The 22,309-nt window shown below is 39.0% G+C and overlaps 1 protein-coding gene across 1 annotated transcript; it reads right to left on the bottom strand.

Moving 5' to 3' along the window:
* Positions 1 to 222: 222 nt before the first annotated feature.
* prom1b (prominin 1 b) lies at positions 223 to 22,120 on the bottom strand. Its single transcript, XM_058641149.1, has 28 exons — positions 21,495 to 22,120; positions 13,679 to 13,740; positions 13,301 to 13,327; positions 13,006 to 13,211; positions 11,696 to 11,816; positions 11,537 to 11,600; positions 11,334 to 11,423; positions 10,668 to 10,691; positions 10,168 to 10,385; positions 9,977 to 10,051; positions 9,369 to 9,432; positions 9,196 to 9,204; positions 8,943 to 9,102; positions 8,634 to 8,786; positions 8,013 to 8,136; positions 7,760 to 7,863; positions 7,555 to 7,639; positions 7,330 to 7,476; positions 7,178 to 7,249; positions 6,548 to 6,640; positions 6,146 to 6,163; positions 5,939 to 5,992; positions 5,773 to 5,853; positions 5,242 to 5,310; positions 4,194 to 4,283; positions 3,398 to 3,513; positions 2,067 to 2,101; positions 223 to 1,939 (listed from the first exon to the last, which is right to left on the bottom strand). Exons 1-27 carry the CDS (start codon positions 21,751 to 21,753, stop codon positions 2,080 to 2,082), a joined length of 2,607 nt encoding a protein of 868 aa, XP_058497132.1. The 5' UTR covers positions 21,754 to 22,120; the 3' UTR covers positions 223 to 1,939; positions 2,067 to 2,079.
* Positions 22,121 to 22,309: the final 189 nt, after the last annotated feature.

Raw genomic sequence — 22,309 nt, 5'->3', positions numbered from 1 at the left:
AACCCATCAACCCCACCAGAAAAAGAGAGACGTGAGCCATTTTAGCTGTTGTATACATGCTTGGATTAATGTTACATGATTAATCCCAGGTGTGTTTCTTGGTGGATGAAATCCTTTTTTTCCATTCATACCTGTGACTCTGAGCTTACTTACATTTTCAGTTGTTTTAATATATGATACAGCAGTGGCTTTATGGAAGAAACACAAAAACAAAGCAGAAACTTACTGAATTGACGTTTTTATTCACACATTATCGTCCTCGCCACAAACTCTGGCTTTTGTTTGTAATTGTGTTTACACAGGAGTGTGTGTGAGTGAAACCAAAGCCTCTTGAGAGTTTGTAAAACTCCAGAAAACAAACAAAAAATAAATCTGACAACGAAGCAACTAAGCCGTCACAAATTGTCTGTCGAGAAGTTCCTACGACACAACATGTTGTTTGTTAGCCGTCTTTAAACCGCGTTAGGTCGTATGTGTGTTGAATAGCTTGTAGCACTTTGCCTCTTGTGGTAGCATAAACTAGGAAACTCTGGACTAATACAGAATCTAAATTTTTAAAGGACTAAAGTTTTGTTGGTCAGTGTTGAGAGGAATATTTAAAAAAATTGTGAATACAATTTTCCACTTCTTTGTTAAGAGTTAGCAAAGTAGATGATGTTTGTATAATATTAAGCTACAGCTTAAATGCTAAGTTTAGCACAAACATTGGAGATAGAGGATACATTCTTACTGTGGCAACAAAATCAGCCAAATGTCCAGTAAGTAGTCACCACTTTATAACTAATGACTTTAATATGTATAAAATCAAACTCAAATGGATGCTTTAGCCATGTTAAAGGCATAGGTGTAGTTAGCAATGTTAGCCTAAAAACAAGCTTTGGTCCAGACCAAAACAAATTAAAATGGATTAATTAATGCTGCCATTGACTGTGGTAATCCTCCTCCGAACATAAGGCTGACATTTAATATTTAATGAGGATGATTTAAAAACTTTGGTTTATACCAATCTGACTCGCTTTTTATTGTGAATTAGCAAATGTTAGCATGCTCACATGCTAAAAAAAAAAACAGTACCTCAAAGCAGAATGGCTAGTTTTGCCAACGCTCCGTTAAATAAGGATTTTTTTCCATATTTGAAAGATAAAAGACACATTGAACAGATAAGGAACACACTTTGTTCCTTATTTCACTGTGAGTCTTGTGTATTATAACAATGGAGACGTGGTGAGATGTAAAAGGTAAATGGTGACAGGAGAATACTGCTCAGGGGAAAAACAATATCATAATAAAAAAATTATTATATTGATTTTTAAACTAATGTTGTCTTATCAGGAAGATCACGACCCTAAGAATGGCTAGTATAAATGTAAAAACTATCTTGTCTTGTCATCATGCTAAGCTAACTGGCTGCTGTTATTTAACATACGCACAAGAGATTGGTTTCTTCTCATCAAACTCCTGGTAGTTTGACATGGACATGGACTGCATTTATCAAAATATAACCCTATTTCCTGAAGATCCACCTGGTCAGTGCAAACATGTGGAGCCAAAATGATGCAGGCTAACACAAATATATTCACAAAATTGCTACTACTACAAAAACTACTTACATGTTATAAAACAAACATGAACAAAATATAGAAAACTTTCAAAAGTTTTGAAAGCATAAAAAAATGACACATGTCACCAAGTAAAAACCGATAATGTTAGTACAAATTCATTGTCTATGTGTAAATCTAACTGCAGGAAAATGTTCTGACGATGGTTAAAGTACTCGATGAAACACTAGAGGAACTGCTGATGCTGGTGTGGATGATATAAGTTACAGTTTGCTGGCATTGGAGGTCCTTTGGTTTGAAGTAGTTACTGTAGTTGGACGTCCTCCACACACTGGATTGTTGTCATTCTTCCCTTTTGTCTTTGGAAGTTTGTAAAAGGTCTAAAAACAGTTCACAAACGGACAGTCCAGCAGTCATGGAAAAGAGAGCATCCGTGTCAGAACTAACATGCAATTCGTTTTACACTATTCCTACGTAATGATGAGAATGAAACAAAAGAAAACTTACCACATGGGAAATCTCAGTTCCAGTTCTCTTGTCCACTACGGAAAAATAAAAAATAAAATGAAATCTGAGTTTATGAACAAGTCTATTTTCCCTGATGCCTAAAACCTGCAGTCATTGCAATACCAACAGTGCACACTGAACAATCTTATCTTGTATTTTACTCTTAAAACAATAAAACAAAATAAAGGATTGGGTGAGAACGACAAACCATTAAATGTTTGCTCATGTTGAACAAATCACCAAAGAAACAACCAAAGAAACCAGTGTCAGTTATTTGACACTGACTGTGGTCATTATAAGTATTAATTTGTCCTTTGTTGAGTGTAATCATGTCAGTGGTCAATGGCAGTAAAAAAAAAAAAAGGGATGGTTGAGGGTTGAAGAAGAAGAACACACGAAACACTGTTGTGAAAGAAAAACGGTGAGACATCAGGGACGCTCTCTCTTTGGTTTAAGAGAGCTTGGTGATGGCTGGTGGTTGTTAGATGGTTACTTCATATAGAAGAGTATTAGTGGTTGTGTTTATGTAACTTATACTTAGTACCTCTTCAAAGGCAAGAATGTTCCTGTGGGTCAACAGTCGCAGTAGCTCGGGGGAGCAGAGGCTCGAGGAAACCGCGTCAGAGTGTCGGGATAGGGAGAGCTACATGTGCACACACGACAACACATACAGTACAACCACATACAATACAAACACATACATGGGGAATTCTTAATACATGTGTGGAGAAATCTCATGTGGCTCGTTTAGTTCTGTCTGCACACCCTCCAAATGTTCCCTCCACCGGTTAGTACCTCAACACGTAAGCAAGCACACGTGGTGGTCACGACTCGTACCTGACCACCCTGACGTTTCCATGGATACTGCACACTTGTTCACCTGTATTACCCAGAATGCAACACAAGAGCGAGGGAGCACAGGCGATAAAGAGAGTGAGAGGACTGATGAAAGCAGAGGGAAGATGACGAAACAAGAATCCGAGAATGCAAAGGGACACAAAGTCGTGCTTGTGATTTGTGATGAAGATTGTGGCAGGATGAGATTCAAAGCTGAAGTTTTCCATACCACAAAAGAGAGTGGACATGAGGAGGAAGACAAACGTGTGCATGAATAGTGGACGTGCATCAAAGTGCAACAAGCCACGGGTAAGAGGAGCTGGAGAGAGGCGAAAAAACATGACGGAAGAATATCAACGGCCATGAAACCGAGATAATGACAAAGGAAAAGGGAGAAGAGAAGGATCTGTTAATTATGTTTTAACTGACCACAGACACACAAAACTAAGAACTCTGTGAAGAATAAGTGAGCATGCGTGTTGTATAGAACTCACTCTTCAAACACGTCCTCTGTGTCCATCCTTCTGTAATACTTGGCCAGTTTGATGGAGAAGATGATGCTGGGGATCATGAAGATACAGCTGGCTCCCAGACCAAACCAGAATGTGTTCTGAAAAACAAAATCAACTGTAACTTTTCAACTGAACTTCTTTGAAACATGTTTAACATTATAACTATATGACGATATAACCTTTTTCATTTTGGATTATTTAGTTATGTTACTATGATAAATAGCTGTCTCAGTTGTTGAGTAATATAAATGTGAAATAAATATGAATGTCATGCAAACATTAAGGACACACATAAAGTAAGACAAGCAAATATAGAGCAGAATATACTGAGTATACGTATGCATGTATGTACAAAGCTGATAATTATATATAGAAGTTCCCTGGGCTGCATACATCTATAAATGCAAAGAACGTCTGTCTATATGTCTGGCTGTTATCTGTCAAACAGTTCACTTCAACCATGGCATTTGACTTTATAAGGGCGCCAGAGTGTGCAGTGCCAACTTTGACTTTGTTTGGAGAAGTAATACGAGACATATCGGTTGAAAAAACTAAAACAGGCACACACATTGAACGTGTGCTGCACTAATGTAAAAACATTGAAGGATCTATGTGCATGTACTGTACTGTATGTTCCCGTCGTGCCTCCTAACATGTGTGGAGGACTGGAGGACATACTGTTCTCATACTGTACGTGTGGTCCAAAACAAACACACGCACACACACACACACACACACACACACACACACACACACACACACACACACACACACTTACCACTGAATCGACTACGAAGCTGCACCCTACGATCTCCATGCTGTCCACTATGTTACTGATGGGTTTACACTGAGCCACCTCAGTGGTCAACTGTCAGGAAAAGCAAACACACACACACATAATATACTATACATATAAAAATATTGATTATGCATGAATGGCATTAAACTTCCTTTCCTCTTTACTGATATAAACACACAGTTACTGTAAGTGAACCTGCAGGAGCTCCAACATAATTAAAATGCATCAAAAAGCAAAAAACACTTATTTTCTCTCTAGACTGTTGGAGTGAACAGTTTACAAACTTCAGTTTCCAGTCAGAAAACATGGTCAGTACTACTGACATACATCAAGCAAGCAAAGGGGGCCACAAATAAAAAAGTGTTTTTAAACCAAATTTATATAAGTAAAAATGCTGTCTGTGGCTGTGTTTTACTACTTAAATATTTATTTATTTTCTGTTAACGTGAAGGTGCAAAATGTTTGGTCTGTATTTACAACTTGAGGTAACCTGTGAGGAAGTTGTGGGCCAGATAAAAAGACATTGCCCATGTGTGGTGTAATATGTATAAGTATATATGTCCCCACTGGCAGCCATGTATTCAGTGAGGGTGAGTGACTGTTTCAGTGTGGACTATGTCAGTGCCTCATATGACCACACAAAACTGAACAATCATACTTAAGCGAAAAAGTTCATTTCAATCACTATCAACCCATTCCACAAGTTAATACAAGTTCAATCTGTTCATTCAGTGATTAAAATGTCTCCGTCTCCATCTCCGGGCTCTGTCAATCTTTCGCGATGTTCAATGCATCAATCGGTGTCACCACAGACATGAAAGCAACACACTGCTATACCAAGACTGGAGCTGATGGGTTCATCAGTATTGTGTGAACTCATTTAACAGTGGTGTGAATGTAACAGACCTACACACTACAGCAACAATGTACATCCCCAACTAAATAAACACAATGACTTAGAGTTTTTGTGCTTTTTTTGTGTGCCAACACTTAAAAAAAGGCGAGAAAAGATGAATAAAATACTCACAGAGATTTTAACCCATTGGGTGTACTGTTTGAAGTAGCCCACTAAACTCTGCATGTAGCCCTTTGTTTCCTATAAAACAGAGAAGCAGTGTTAGGATACACGGGACTGTTTGTTGATTGTTTAAGTCCAACTTAGAACAACATTCTGAGGCCCATATTAGTTGTGAAGTACATTTCTCATGCTCTAATCATTACTCATGTTCATTCTTTTGCAATTTAAGTGATAGGGCGGGAAAGGGAAATATAGTCTTGTACTTGTTTCTTTCAATGCTAAAAATGCTGTAAATATTTATTCAAGTATTTGTTTCCTTCATTGCTTCTGACATTTTTTATTTACAGAATATAATAAGCGTTTAAATAGATAGTTCAGCTACTGAAACTCAAAGAGAATCTTGGCAAGGACAAATGTATGTAACCACAGTATATTTTCATTGCACAAGCATTCATTTAAACCCAATATAACACAGCTAACAACAGTTGTCCACAATATTAGGTCACATCATGTACATAGTTCTGTAAAGCTACTTCATACCTGCTTCACCACTTGGGAGGCGTTATGAATGATGAGGTACTCTGCTGCATCAATGGCACTCAGGATATTAGTGACCTTGACCTGAGACACAGAAACATTTATTTGAACTTGAGGTGGAAGCGGTTACAAAGCGTTGATGATTGTTTTTGCTTGTGTGTTCTCTCACTGGCAGGTCGCTGGACATCCTCTGCAGCTGCTTGATACTCTGACTCAGAGTGCTCTGAGAAAGAAGACACAGAGAGTTTTCAAACAAGACAAAAGCATGTTCAAAACGTGCATTCATAAATACTGTGTCACGTCACAACACTGCTGCACCAACCACGACGCTACAAACAAAAACACTCGACATCGACAACTGACACCAGCGACTCACCCGCGCCTTGACATATTTCTGTCACCATTTTATGAAAGAAAAGGAGGTAGAGAAAAAAAAGCACTGAGTGGAAGTGAACACACGTAAACCTTTAAAACTGTAAGGAATGACATTCCTTCAACATCACTCGTTTTGATTGTTTTTTTACATGCGTTTTGCCATACTGTATTTTTAAAGCAACATAATGAGGAGTCACATAATCTGAGAATCTCTTTGCAAACAAATGAACAATTATCTCCGTGTCCAGGGACATTTTGTGAGTCTAAATCTTCTGATTCATAAAACAACATCAATTTCTTCAAGACAAAGTGTATGTTTAGAAGACATGATTATTTGAAGGTGTAGGGACTGAATTGTGTCATTGTTATTGTTCATGTTTGTGCTGTGAGAGAGGGGATTTACCATTGCTTGCTCCATGGGCACCACCTGATCTCTATGAATCTGCCTGATACTGCTGGCGTGTCCTCTCAGTGCATTCTCCAGGGCACCGCGTGGCTGCAAACAAACAAACAAACAAAAAAGCAATGAACGCAAACATCTATTCCGACACAACTTACAATACTATAATCTTTGGGCTCATTTGGGCATTTTCTTGTAAATACACGCGGTATACACATTAATCCCTTTGTCCCACAAGCCTTTCAATGGCACAGTCCCTGTACCTATACATGTGTTAATGCTATAAACGTAAGAGTGCTCAGAGTGAATGGGCAGCCTGTTCCCCCTGATCAGTCAGCATGAGGGGAAATTATTTTCCAGACAGCCTGTCTGACTATACATATGGTGGATGATATCCTGCAGACTTCAATAAGTGTTACAAAAACATTCACATCCCAAAGCCACACAACAAGTAACTCAACAGTCGTCGTTTACTTGTTGTTTAGCAATTGCTTCAGGAATATTTAACAATAAGTATATGTGAAGGTCCTCATTGTGCAGTTTGAGGAGTAGAAAATGTGTCCTGTTTACACACAGAAATCAGAGCTGCCTCTGCTTAACTTCACCTGTCAGCACAGTAACAATGAGACTCACCAGCTGGTCAGCCTGAGCCTCCAGATCTGTGGCGAAGGACAGGAGATCCACGAGAGTGACGCCCTTATTCACCTACAGCGAGACATTTATTGACACCTTTCAGTTTTCAACTCAAATTTACTCAGGCATCAGTCTGGATTTGAGCAGATCACCTCAGCCAAGTACGTCTCATAGTCAATCTGTCCAATTCCTGAGTTGGCAAAGTTGATGAGGTTGTCTCTGCCTGCCTGCTCCAGGAGTGTGATGTCATGCAAGTCGACCTGCACACTCTCAAACACTTTGGCCAGATCCTTGTTGTACTGTGGTGAGACAAACATGCCGACATGTTACCTCACTGTCACTGACCATCAGTTCCTTCAGAATAAAGTGACACTCACGACAGTTCTGTTGAGGAAGGAGTTGATGTTGAACATGGTCTCCAGCTGCAGAGCATGATACAGACCTTTGTTCTCAAAGCACTCCCTACAGGACAAACACAGCATCGTCACATATTCAGACCTCAGGATTTTTTTTTTTTTTTTAAATGTGCCTTTTAACTTAATGCATTTTGTAGAGTGTGCATATCAGATGCTGTCATTTTACCTGTACATGCTTCCCAAAGTCAGGTCGATGTTTGGGTTCTGAAACAGCATCCCAGGAAGGAAGTTCTTCTTGGCAGGATGAACCATGAACGGTGTGTCTATGATCTGAACACACACAAACACACACACACAGTGTTGTCTGTTATGTAATAACATTCATGCTCAGATAAATATCTCTAAGACAAACAAAGGGAGAGGAGAGAGAAGAGTGAAAATAAGACGACTCAGGAAGGAAGAGAGTCTGAAGTCAGTACCTGGAATATCTGTCTGTTAGCCAGCGGTTCACATATTAGCTTCTCCACGTTGCCACTGGCAACAAACAAGGTGGTCACGATGCCCATCAGCACCCAGGAAAAGACAAAGGAGAAGCCCACCCCACTGAAAGAGCAAGAGAGAGATAGTGTGGGACACATACTCATGAAGAAGAAGCATCTGCTTCCTGTTTAAAATAGAAGTTAACAAATAATCATGACCTGAAAAAGCTAAAATGGGCATACTACAATAAGTCTGACTACTTTACTGCCATTTATGTAATGCATAATATAATGATAACAAGGTAAACTAGACATTTCTTAGAAACATGTTTAATAAATACATCACAATTTAATTTGATGCATGTTATTGAAAATATATACACATAAATAGTAAAAGGCTGTAGGTATAATGATTTCTCTAGCATGTGGCAACCTCTGTGTATGAGGCCTGTGTCACTTCTGACACTTTGAATTAACATTTACTATTTAAACGTTACAGACTAATTGTTATCTTTTGCCTATTAAGACATATTTTAACCATCTGTTACATTTCAAATTTGACAAACATTGTCTCAGTGCTCGTTTCAGGTTGAGTGTTGGATAGCCGTCACGGTAACGTACGCCATAAGCAGGTTGCCGCCAGTGTTTGACAGACATCCTCGGGTTGTGGGTGAAGCTTGCTTGTCGTAGCCACAGGTGCCGCACAGAAGCCCCAGGATGTTGAAAGCCAGGACCAGGACGACCATGCAAAGAGCCGCCACACAGCCGATCCACCTGCAGCACACACACACACACACACAGACGCTGTTGTAGTTTGTGAGGTCATTATGATTTGTATGAATGTCTTTGGGCCTCAGCCAAATGATAACCTCACCAAAATACAAACAATAAACCTGAAATAACACATATTTTGCATCCACAGAAACAAACCTGTAGAAATCAATCTGGTCAATCTGTGGGTAAAAGGCCTCAATCTTCATCTGTCCTTCACTGAGGAAAACGGTGAAATTGGCCAGAGATGATTCCACCGGGAACATCTTGGCAAAGTTGTTTATCTCTGTGCCGATCTTATCCAGCATGCCTTTCACTCCTGCACACACACAAGCAGAAACATGACATCAGAGAGAGAAACTAGAAAATGCCCGTTCCCCTTAGATGTGACAAGGGACGAAAGAGGACTTACGAGGAAGAGCTATGGTTTCATTGTCCACCAGTGTGCACATTAAGGTGAGAGGAAGAAAAAAAGTGAAAATACTACAGTCAGACTTAATCTGATCGCATTTGTAAAGCAGCATAATTCAATTTTACTAAACTAACTAAACAAACAAACACAAATTGACGTATACTCTTCTGTACCTGTGACGATATTTTTAGTTTGCTCTTTAACCAGTCTTGGTGTGTCATTAAAAGACGAGTAACCCTGGAAGTGGACAGAAAAAAAGAAATGATGGTTAAGAAAAAACATGAATTAACACGTGATTTTAACCTAGATACATTATTCAGGTGATGAAATAAAATCCACTGGCCTGTGCATTTAAATCTCCCATTACTTAAATATTCTATTTAAGTGCTTCTTTTAAATATTTATATTCAAATATCCAACAATGCTGTGCAAAATTTAAAACCAGAATAAATTCATTAATTCTAATGGTTTTTGTGAATATTTTAGAATACTAATATTGTATTACGACGTAAACAGGACGCACATTTATGCCCTTTGTATTTACAATTGTGCTTATATATGAATATTTATGTATATAGATTAAATATTTGTCATGTGTCATGTGAGACAGTGACTCGAGACCAAACCTCTTTTCTCTTTGTATGGGATTGTAGTGTTTTTCCTTTATTTTAGTCATTCTTTTACTGCATGAATATATAAAAAACTAATTATTTTCAATAGCTTTCATGTCACGGTCAGGTACTTTACATTAACAGATGATTCAGACGAGACAGAGACTAACCTTCTGCACAATGTTGCTGAGATCAGTTCCCAGGAGTGTATTGACATTGGCCAGGGCGTGATTGACATTGGGAAGCTGAGGAGCAGAAAGTGAAGAAGTGAAAGAAGACGATCAGATAGCAACAAACTAGAAATGTCTTCTTTCAAATAAGATTTGTTTGTTTTGATTGCTGCTCTTTGCATCCTTCATACCTGCAAGAAGTCTGCATTGACTCCTAATTGAGGCAGCGTGGATCGGATGGTGTTGCAGGTGGGCGAGACAGCTCCGTTGGTACAGGCAGGATCGGACATGGTGTTGGACAGGGAGGCTTGCTCCCCTGACAGACTGGACTGAAGTTTCCCTGTACCTTCTTGAAGCACCTCCAAGGAGGAGCTGACACTCTCCAGAGCCTCCTTGGTCTCCCGCATAGCTACAACCAACAGATGGAGGATTTTCCACATAAACTATACCAAAATAATCCACAATAGTGTGTTGTTTTGTGAAATGATTGGTCCTCACACAAGTACACACACCACAAGACTATCAGCAGTATCACACTGACCACAAATCAACAATCCACAAAGGAGAACAAGAGGAACAGTTTGTTTTCAGGATAAATCAGTAGTTTAGGATCACCATCTGAGTCTAACACTTCACGATAATTCACGAACACAGAATCACGAGCACTGCACCAATAATCAGCTCTGATTACCTTTGATGGCATTCTCAACTTTAGCTTGAGATAAATGGAAATATGAGAGAATTGAAGAGGAAAAGAAAGTTAGACAAATGGTTGAGAAGTTACCTAAAAGACAACAGAGGAAGCTGCACGTTTAAGACAATAATTAGAAACTGTAAATTAAGCAAAACTGAGCTGAACTATCTAATAAATAACGTGATTGCTTTTTGATTTCCGGTATAACTTTGGAAGTCGAGCTTCAGTTCAATATTTACTATGTTATAGATTTAAAACAAGATTATTAATACAAAAAATAATTATTAAAAATTAATAGCACATTAAATACCATCAAAATATTATCTACTACACTCGGAAGCAAGGACAAGAACATAATAGAACAATAGAGAGAACAATCAAGAATAGTCCTGGAGTCTTTTCATTCAAAATTCAAATTCTTACTTTCGGCCTTATTATAACGACTGTATGACAGTAATAGTGTGTTTGAGAATTTCAGTTAATTGTAATATGTACAATTATATTTGTATTGTTGTGACTTTGAAATTGAAAAAACTGAGTTTTGTTGTCAAACGGGAATTATTTACAACCAATTAGAAATCAGAAACAGGAGACAGTGTTATCTCTAATGAACGTTGACATTGCCAGTGATCGTACTGAATGTTTATACAGAGGGAGCATTACCTCCTGCCATACGCAGAGCAGTGTCCAGGGACGGCACCACCTCTTTCTCCAGCTGACTCTGGATCCTCCCCCCCAGCACTGGTCCAATGTCTGCAGGACACACAGAAAATCAGAGGCTTTTATTGCACTGTAAGCACAGGAAGCCACAAGCAAACAAAGTGAGAGGCATGAGACAAACGTGATGAGTACTGGGATCAACTTACTGTCGAGGTCGGACAGGATTTTGTTCTTTGCTGTGGTGTACTGGGCTGTTAGGTAGTTAATTTGCTGTAACACAGTAAATCAGAGCAGTAATAAAAAAGTGTGTTAATGTTTTGTTTTTTTAAATGTATGTGTGTATAAGTGTGCCAAAGTGTGCATACTGCAGGTGTGTTGTTGGCAAGTGTCTTCAGGTCTCGCATGTTGGTGTTGATGAACCGACGAGTGCTCTTGACATGAGTGCTGATATTATGGTTTGCAGTATAGGCAACAAATACTCCCAATCTGAAACACACACACACACACACAAATACACACGTCAGTTGGGTGGTATTACCCTGGCCAATATTAACCAGCAGAGGGCAGGCTTGCTGCATTTCTGTTGAATGGGACTCAGAGTTCAGAGTTGTTGGATTGGTGTGAGAAAATATGTTTTTATAACTGTCAGAAGGAAAAGAAAAGGGGAAAAAGGTTTGATTGTACAAAAGAAAATTATCGTCATAGCATTGATGTCAACAGTCACCCAGATGTTATGTGCCTTTACTGTTGTGCTCTACTGTAAGATGAATTGAAAGTGCCGAGTGAGAGAGAGAGCGAAAGACAGAAACTACCAGAGAAAGTCTACTGGGAGACGAAAAGAATAACAATGACAAACCCTGAGCAGATAATATCTCCACACACACTTTGAATGGCCACAGAGATGTGTATATGTGAGTGTGTGTGAAAGCGCTCATTCAGACAGACAATACTCTCACAGTCAGCCACAGAGTGCTATCAGTATCACCTGACTGTCCTGCACAATTCAGACTGTATTTCTCTGACTGTGCACCTGTCCCGTCCACAGAGAGCACAGGTGTGACTGATAACATTAATGATGTGTTCCGCTCAGGTCATTTAAGTTAGGACAGGGAACCAGAATGAAACTGATGAAGCGGAGATCTTCACCAGCATTCACTCGATTCCTCTTACAACCTGTCAAAATGGCTGCTGTGGTAAACAGGGGCCCATGTGGGCTTGTGTTTATTTATTTATACATAAATATACATAAAGAAATTGTGAAGGCTGCCCAGCGGATAGTGGGTTGCCCTCTCCCCTCAATTGAAGACTCAGAAACAGTTTCTATCCATCTGCCATTACCTGTTTAAATGCGGCTAGACTAGATATTTTGATCTAGTCCATATATGTTTACATTCGTTGTTTATATCTCTTTTCCATCCAGCACATCCCCGGTTTATGTTTTCATAATTCAGGACACATGCAATATGTCTGTGTGTGACTGTCTTTCTCAGTTAGTTTAGGCAGATTCGATACAATAACATGTAAAGATTTAGATTTTGTCTTTTTAACATATTCCAGGATCCATTTTTTTATTATTTGCAGCAGAGTTTAACATTTTTATCATTGCATTAAGGTCCGGATGAACATCACTACCAAAGCGATGGTGAAGAAAGTAATGAAATCCAAGAAGACTTACATGATGAAGATGGAGGAGGCAATGAGGGAGGCCGTGTAGAAACCTCTCTGACAGTCGGCATTCTTCCTCTGCCTTTGATGCATCTCACCACCGCAGTTCTCACAACACCGACACACACAGAAACAAAATCCTATGATTGGAGTGAGGACCACGACCAAAATGCCAATGGTGGCGCATATAAGGAATCCAGCCTCGTAGAAGAGCCACTAGAGGAGGAGGAGGAAGAGGAGAGTCATTATTTCACTCTCACACCTTTGTTGGTGGAAATGTACAACAGTCTGATGCGCGTGTTTACCTGTAGCAACAGGACGATGTTTTCTGGCTGTAACACCATAGCACATGGGGTCATGTGCAGAAACACACGCAATAGCAAAAGGGAAATAAATAAACAAAACAAGGTCAGTGCGACAGCCAAGAGACTAGTAAACAAAGACTGATGAGAAGAAACAACATGGTCAAAACATTAGCATCATGAAATGACATCACATTGTAATTCTTTCATGTGTCTCACTGTAAGGCAGGGAAACAGTGAATTTGTGTTTAATATTTGCAAGAGCATTCTTTTTTTTGCCAACTGTTTTAATTATATGCTTCAATGTTCATGTCAATAAAACATTAATTCTCCAGTGTTGAGTGTGCACTATAATAACATCCTCACTTAAATCAAACATACCTTTCTCCACTCCTCTATTTTGATTCCCCCCATGTTTTGTTGAATGACTCGAACAATCAGATCTGGAAAAAAGAATATACATTATATAATCAATCTACAATATATATTATGACATAGAATGAAGAGAGATGATTAATGTCCATAAAAAGATTCCCCACACTAAATTACATGTAAGTTGCCAACAATAAGCAGTTGAAAGTATTAACTACCATTAGTATGCAAATACAAATTGTTTCAACCTATGCTGCAAAATAAAGTTATATTCTCTTTTACAGACATGATGAGCCCTAATCAATCAGATTTAAAAAAAATAATCCTCAGGCTTAACATCTGACAAACTATGCTGGATTTTTTCATTTTCAAGGACAACATGGCAGCTATAAAAGTTGTGTGTTTACTGTGGAGAGCGCTGCACTTCAGTCCAGCTGTCTGTTTGTTTATATAGGTCAACCTGCACTAAGCTTACCTGGATGGTACCTCATTCAGACTATTACTAAGCATGTAAACACCTTCTCACATGCACACACATTAACTTGCACGTATGCAAACAACTATATATATATATATATATATATATATATATATATATATATATATATATATATATATATATATATATATATATATATATGTATGTATGTATTGTGTGTGTATACAAATTCAGGAAAAGGGTCCAAAAAAGTGGAATGACTGCATGCAAAAAGATCTGTCCAAGTCTACACATAAAAAGAGGTCATATGTGTGTGCACACTAATACATACAACATAAAATATAGCATGACTAAAATTCTATTATGTATAAGGGCCACACGGTTGGTGGAGTGGTTAGCACTCTTGTCATTGCAGCATGAAGACCCTGGGTTCGAGCTCCAGTCAGAAGACAAGGGCCTTTCTGCATGGAGTTTGCATGTTTCCCCGTGTGTGTGGGTTTTCTCCCACGGTCCAAAAACCGGATCTATACACGTCTTATTCCACAGACTGAAGAGAACATATTTGTTTCTCACAGATCTGCACAAACATCACACAGTAATCATATCGCAATCGCAATTCCTGTGAAAATAATCGCAATTAGATATTTATTCAAAATTGTTCAGCCCTACTGTCCGGGGTGGGCCGGTGTGTACCCTGCCTGTCACCCTATGTCAGGTGAGATTAGCACCAGCGACCTTCATGTGGAGGAAAAAAACGGTAGAAAATGGATGGATGGATGAATATGATTTGTAGACTGAGGGTACTTTCTTTTCCTTTTCCTTTTTAAAACACAGCTTTGTCGTGCCAGTTGTTCTTGTTCTGTGTTAAGGGAAGAGTTTGGGGGTGTTTTTCAGAAAGAAATTGAGGCACAATGGCTGTGTTGTTGTGCTGTAAAAAGACAATTTTCTACACTGTTTCTCTGAAAAACATCAATCAAAAAAGGAGATATTACAGCACACATGACAGTTGAGCACTAGCTTTCTGGAGCCACGTGAAGAGTTATTAATAATTAATTTTTTGGGTTATCAGTCTGTCAGATCTCTCATGAGTTTTCTTTCTTCTGGATAAGAAAGAATACACTTTTTTTTGTCTTTACAGAGGGTAAAATTGGCCTTTGAAAACAAGTCAGTGGACAGGCTGGTGCAGGAAGTGCTACAACACATGACAAGCAGATGGAGGCAGGTTTAGCATGTGAGTGCTGACACAGCTGTCACACACACACACAAATAAAAACACAAACAGCAACAGACAGTAAAATATTCCGCCTCTGCCTTCTGCTTGTCCTCAGGTGAGGTGAGAAAACACCGACCATTACTTTACAAACAAGGGAGGAGCTACACAGTATGCAGTGTCAGTATTGGTCCAATACTGGTCACAAAATAACTGAATCAGATATTGTAAAAAGAATACTAGAGCTGCAGCTAACGATTATTTTCATAATCAATGAATCTGCCGATTATTTTCTCGATTAATCGAGGCGGCATGGTGGCGCAGTGGTTAGTAGTGGTGGTTAGCACTGTTGCCTCACAGCAAGAAGGTGCTGGGTTCAATTTCTGGTCTGGGACCTTTCTGTGTGGAGTTTGCATGTTCTCCCCATGTCTGCGTGGGTTTCCCCTGGGCTCTCCAGTTTCCTCCCACCATCAAAACATGTTAGAATGTTAGTTACATTCGGTCAGGTTGGTCCCTTGTGGCGGCGCACTCAGTCGCAGCGGCTCTCTGATCAACCCTCCATCTGACCTCGACATCTCGTTGTACAATACCAGTATGATGACAATAAAGTTGCTTTCCTTTCCTTCCTTGAATCGTTTGGTCCATAAAGTATCAGAAAACCATAAAAAATGTTGATCTGTGTTCGTCAAACCTGGAAATGATGATGTTCTCAAATGTCTTGTTTGGTCCACAAACCAAAATGACTGACTTTAAATGATTAATTTGTTAAGTAGAGCAAAGAAATTAAGAAAATATTAATATTTAAGAAGCTTAAACAATCAGAAATCTTGTTTTAATCATGAAAAAAGCTTCAAACCGATTAATCGATTATCAAAATAGTTGTCGATTAATTTAGTAATCGAAGAATAATTGATTCATCGATTAATCGTTTCAGCTCTAAAGAATACATTACAATACAGAGTGAGGGAGAGCACTCTTTTCTGCCATGTGAAGAAAATGTTTTTATCTTAAAAAGTATTAATATTTAAAGTGTTTTTCTTATTGTTTTCCCCCTACTTCCCTAATGAACTGAGCCTCTCATAACAAAAGTTAACTTGAAATAAAACTGAAAAATGTCCTTTCAAAACCCTGAATTGCAGATAACACTGATTAACAGGACTTCCAATACCTTCTGAGGTACAGTGGCAACTTTTCCATGTTTCTGTTTAAAAAGATATTTCACAATTCTGGGGGTTAATTCAGTTGTTGCACCATTAATAAAGCTGTAGATGAGTGTTCCTCTGATGGACACGTAAGATGAAGACAACACCTCTCTTGTTCACCCTGCACATGCATATGAGCACGTCTGATGATACCACCTGCTACTGCTCAGCTTCTTAGTTAGCATTAGCCACAGAGGGCAGTTAAGCTTAGACAGCTTAGTTCAGTGACCCAGTATGAGAGGTAGCTAAAGCAAATGAAAGGGAAGGGGTGGAGGTGGAGTTGGGAGTAAAGAACCATCAGAATTAGGCCTAAAAGGATGAACGGACCACTGCAGAACAGTGAAATTGCTCTTTTCTTGTTTTTATGCGTTTATTCTTAAGATAAATATGTGATTTGTTGAAAATTCACACACCACTGTTTCTGTGTCTTTTGACTCTTCAATAATCAAATGAAAGCCATATTTAAAGCACCAGCCATTGACCAACATGGTGAACAAGCTTAAAATACAACATGGTAACGAAACACAAAATATTGTGTAAGAACAAAGCAAAAAACCTAATCAGACCTAATCAGAGAGACAAAAAAAGCTGCTGCTATAGTTAGCTTAACTTACAACCGTCTTACAGTAACATGTAAATATAGAGCAGCTCTGAGAGATTACTGGAAGGTCTTATGCAAACAGAGAAGTCATTTTTAAAAGTGTACTACTTTACGGAAAAATAAAAACAGAATCTTTAAAAATGTGATAAAAAAATGATAAAAAAATGACAGGAGTTCACAATGTATGGACAATGTACATTTGTAGTACAGAGATTTTGGTCATTATTAACCTTCTTATCATTTTCGGGGGGGGGGGGGGGGGGGGGGGTTAACTGTGTAACTGAAAAACTTAAAAGTTCAAAGTGCAGGATTTCTCCATCTATACACAACATAGAGAACAAAGTGCATAAAGTCTATGTATTGAACGTGGATGGGGCATCTCTTTATGTAGCTTTCTCTGTCATTATCCCGCTCTAAACTCCTCTAAATTCCACCCAAGTTTCCATCGTTCATTTGAGCAGCGCCACTGTGTGGAGACGTCACGGCAACGCTCGGCAAGTGAAATATTGGTGTATTGCATGAGGACAGATAATGATATCACAAAATCGATATTCTGACCCACCCCTAGTCTTGAGTGTGATTTAGGAACTTTATGTCAAATTGCAATAATTAAGACAAACAAATAGCAGGACAATGACCCACTTTCTGTGTGTGTGTGTGTGTGTGTGTGTGTGTGAGACAATGCCATCTGTAGCAGTGGTAGCTCTGGCACTGTAGCAGCTAATCCTCTAAGCTATCCTGTGTATATTAGAGGGATAAGAAGACACAGACTCCCCTCACAGTGAAAGAGGCTGAAATGATTCCTCTTTGAGATTCTGTGACAACACTTTGAGCCTCATTTGTGTGAAATGATGGGTTTTTCCTCTAAGTCTCGACCTTAACATGTAAAATGCCCTGAGTTAACATATGTTTTGATTCTGCTGCTTTAGAAATTGAATTGAATCCAAGTTAGAGATTCTAACTAATCTGACCGGTCAAATAACTTTGCTCACATCCGATGCACTGATTTACATTTCACCACCTTAATCTTTACTCATGCGTAGCCCTAATCCCACCCCGTCCTCTCTGTTACCAAACAGTCAACAAACAGTGATCTAACTCAGTAAAGCTCAGACGTTAACCAACGATGAACAGGTTTACAGGATACACTAATTGGCATGGCAACAGATTGTGGAACAAGACCAATATCAAAGTGACACACCACTGAGAAAACATCTACATTTTCTTACATTATTGGGAAACCTGCCCTTTAATCATCAGCCATTTAAAACACTCTGTATTTATACTATACCTGTCATGATGATATCATGATAAATGAGTTTTGAAATCAGTCTTTAGTGATCATAATCAGGATAAAATGTCACATAGTGAAATATTGATTATTGCTCCTGATTAAAAGCTGAACAAATCAATTAATAAAAAAAAAAGCAAGCACTTGTGAGGTAAAACATCCATAGTGTCTCACAGTATGTTTGCAGTGCTAAAACATAATATTGACATATATTGAACATTTGTCCAGGTCAGGTGCAGTAACAACATGGTAATAATAAAGTAATAATTTTGTAATAGGGAAGTTATGTTATGGCAACGCCAACTTATAATCAGGGTTACCACACAAAGCTTTTCCACAACCTTTTCATAATATATATTCACCCAACATCCCTGACTCAATCAAGTAATTCCTATTCCTATTGTGAACATTTGACTTCGATGCACTAGTCCTATCACCGGCTTTGTCAAAAAACTCTAACATTTGGAGTGAAATATCTTAGTCAACATTCACAGTATATTTGTAATTGGAAAGCCAAACATTATTAAAAACACACTTGCCTGGCATTTCTGCAGCTCAGCATCCTTTTAGAGCTTGCTCACTTCACTTGGATGTGAACATAATGCACACTACATGCATCATGCAACATAAGAGTGAGTCACGTTTAATTTATAGAGATAGACTACATCTCTGAGTGCTACCGGATGCTGAAACATGTTTTCTTTGTCAAAATGTCATAAAAAAAAAAAAAAAAAAAAAAAATGAGGAAATGAAATGTATGATGATAACGGGGGCGGGACTAGTTACGCTTTGCTTCTCTCGCTTTCCCTTTCGGTTATGTATATTGTGTGAACTGCACTGTTGTGTGATGAGTGATCTAAATGTCATGACCAAAATAAATAAATAAATAAATAAATATATATAATACTGTGGTAATAAATAGATAATAATAAGGTGCTTAAATATACCAAATAGCATTAGTAATACCATATCATACTAAATGATACTATCATTTCTAAAGTAATATGCAGGTAAAAGCTTGGTAATGACAGTATTAGCGAAATATCTTCACATGACATTGTTTCATTCATTCATTCATTCATTCATTGTCTACTGCTTTATCCTCCACACAAGGGTCGCGTGGGGTTGCTGGAGCCAATCTCAGCTGACATGGGTGAACGGCGTGGTAAACCCTGGACAGGTCACAGTGCATCACAAGGCCAACACTCAGAGACGAACGACCATGAAAGTGTTGGTAAATCAAAATTGATAATTACTATCATGAAGTTGAAATATGTTCTGTTTTGTTATTGTTATTATCAAGCTTTTACTTGGGGATTAAAATAGAAATTATATACCAAATGGTACCGTATAGGGTAACTGAATTAATACCCAGCTTCACCTCTAAAAACTTTTTTTCTTATTATTTATTTCGGGATCGTAGGACTTGATCAGTATCGTAGTACACATGATTGTTTTGTACATATGACACATGATGTGCCAAAAAAGCGACGGGACATCCAGGTGGCATCTACCTGTGCATGTGTGACAGTGACTCACACTGTGAAGTCCCCCACAGCAGCAGCAGCATATGGTGTGGTGGATTATGGTATTATGCAGTGATGCAGGTGACTGAGAAAGCCTCCTCTAATCGCTGATCTGCTAATTGATTACCCAGCCACCAGCCCTAACCCTGGACACCAAAATGGCAGCAACTTAAACGCCTCAATCCTATTGCACTGTGTCAACGTCCAACCTGACCACAAATAGTTGTACACACTGAACGAAAACAAACCACTTTCAGTTGTTTGTAGCTCTTTATATCCATCACTGGGTTACTATACTACACCAGAGACCGACTCTTTCCCCGTGTCCACTGATCATGTGACAGACCTGATCAATGTGAAATCATAACTTTTGGTCATTATTTCACACAGTCACTGCATGCACATGCTCTTTAAAACCAGTAAGCCATGTTTTGTTTTAGACGTCCTGTGTTAATCATCCATGTGGTCCAGAGAGGGAGAGCAGACGTGTGTGTGCAGATCATTTCTGTCACCGCTGTCTCTTTGAGGTTTTTGGACTTTGCTGTTTAGTTTATGACGTACGACAGGTCAGTCAGATTCCGTAACAGTTCATGTCTAAGATGTTTTGAAGGTTCCACAGTTTACAAAACAAGATATTTTTGATAGAGTCAGAACAATATACATGTTACCCCTTACTTAGTCTTTCATAAACACAGCTTATTATAAATTTAACATGTGCCATGATCACATCACTTCAGTTCAATCAGATCTCCCATCTCTCAGGTGCTGTAATACAGATAATACATTCCTCCATATATTCCTTATTTTATTATTTCCTATATATTTTTCTTGCATTGTAGCACATATTGTAACATGGATGCCCTTTGGTTATCTATTTTGTGAATTTCAGGATTTGTTCTTTGTATGTATTCTGATATTTTAAAAAGGTATCTTTTTCTCTCGGCACAATTTATGTACATTTTTATTTTTCTTCACATGTAATATGAACACAATGTTTTTTATTCAGTTATACACTGTGCACTACGACAGGATAAAATTCTTCAGTCAACACATATTAAACTAGGGCTGTAACTAACAATTATATTCATAATGGATTGATTATTATTGTGATTACTCAATTAGTACTTGTTTTTACCATAAAATGTTAGAAAATGTTGATCTGTGTTTACCAAACCTGGAAATGATAATGTTCTCTAAATGCCAGTGTGTGACAAGAGGAGATTGAGAGTCAGGACACTCTGGAACTCTCTCTGTTGATCTTTGATAAATCAGTTTTAATGTGTTTCTATTCATTTTCTGAAGGCCATGTCCTTTTAATAAACTACTTCTCTGGTTGTAACCAGTTTTGTTTAACTACTCCTTGGTAAGCACTTTGTATTAACTTGATTTCAACTGTTTAGCACTTTTTTTAAACATTACACAGAAAAGTGCTATATAAATAAAGGTTATCACTTATTATTATGTGATCATGAGAAAGTAATCCTGGGAATAAAAAATCAGAGCAGAGGACAAAGAGAGGAATGTGGCGAAGGAGGGGGCGAGGATTATAATCTCACCTTTGGGGAAGGTGTTCGGCTGGATAACGTAGAGAAATGCGTGGACCATGTGGAAGAGTATCCCTATGGCTCCTGGCTCGTAGTAAGCGTGGGTATCATACACCGCCGCCGGTACAAACCCAAAGTCCAGGGGCTCCACGGGCGGAGGAGAGCGCTGTCTCCGCTGTGAGCCCGCCTGCACCTGCCTCTCCTCCGCCTGCTGCTCTCCGGTGGTGGACCCCCAGCAGAGCAGCAGGACCAGACATCGAGTCCACAACATGGCTCACAAATGTCTTACTGTGTCCCAAAAAAAACCTGAATAAAACGGATAAAAGAGAGGGGAGCTCCGAGCCACGGTCGTCCGACAGTCAAACACGGGATGGAGAAGAGAAGACACCCGTGTCCCTGCTCTTTATCCTCGAACTACCGTCCCACTGAAAACTTTTAAACTTCACATCCAGCGTTCGAGATGCTAGCAGCCGTTAGCTCATGGTTTCTCGGTACGGACTCATCACAGACATCTTCCCCGGAGCTCTTCGACGACTCACCGGACCGACGCTCGACGACGTACACGTTCTGATGGCGGTGTCTTCCTCTGTCTCACCGGAGCCACCCGTTGCTGCCACCAGTCCCGCGTGCACGAGAAAGCTCTGCGAGGCTCGTGCACGATGAAAGCTCGCTGCGCGCATCCCGTGGCGCGCGAGTATCCAATCACCTGTGCAGATCAACCTCTCTCGCTCTCTCTCTCTATTCTCTGTTCTATAGACAGATAGGATTCGTTTTTTTTTGTTTTTTAACAGTAGGAAAATCACAGGTGTCACTGATCAAATGAATGA

This window comes from Solea solea, chromosome 10, assembly GCF_958295425.1.
Source record: "Solea solea chromosome 10, fSolSol10.1, whole genome shotgun sequence".
NCBI lineage: Eukaryota > Metazoa > Chordata > Actinopteri > Pleuronectiformes > Soleidae > Solea > Solea solea.
This window is presented reverse-complemented; position numbering and strand designations above follow the sequence as displayed.

Excerpts from the sequence above, each read along its gene's own strand:
- prom1b (XM_058641149.1), bottom strand. The coding sequence starts at position 21,753 with ATGTTGTGGACTCGATGTCTGGTCCTGCTGCTCTGCTGGGGGTCCACC. Across the intron at positions 7,477-7,554 it reads CCTTCCTCAACAGAACTGTC|TACAACAAGGATCTGGCCAA; the intron begins GTGAGTGTCACT and ends GTCTCACCACAG. Across the intron at positions 5,854-5,938 it reads GGATGTCCAGCGACCTGCCA|GTCAAGGTCACTAATATCCT; the intron begins GTGAGAGAACAC and ends TCTGTGTCTCAG.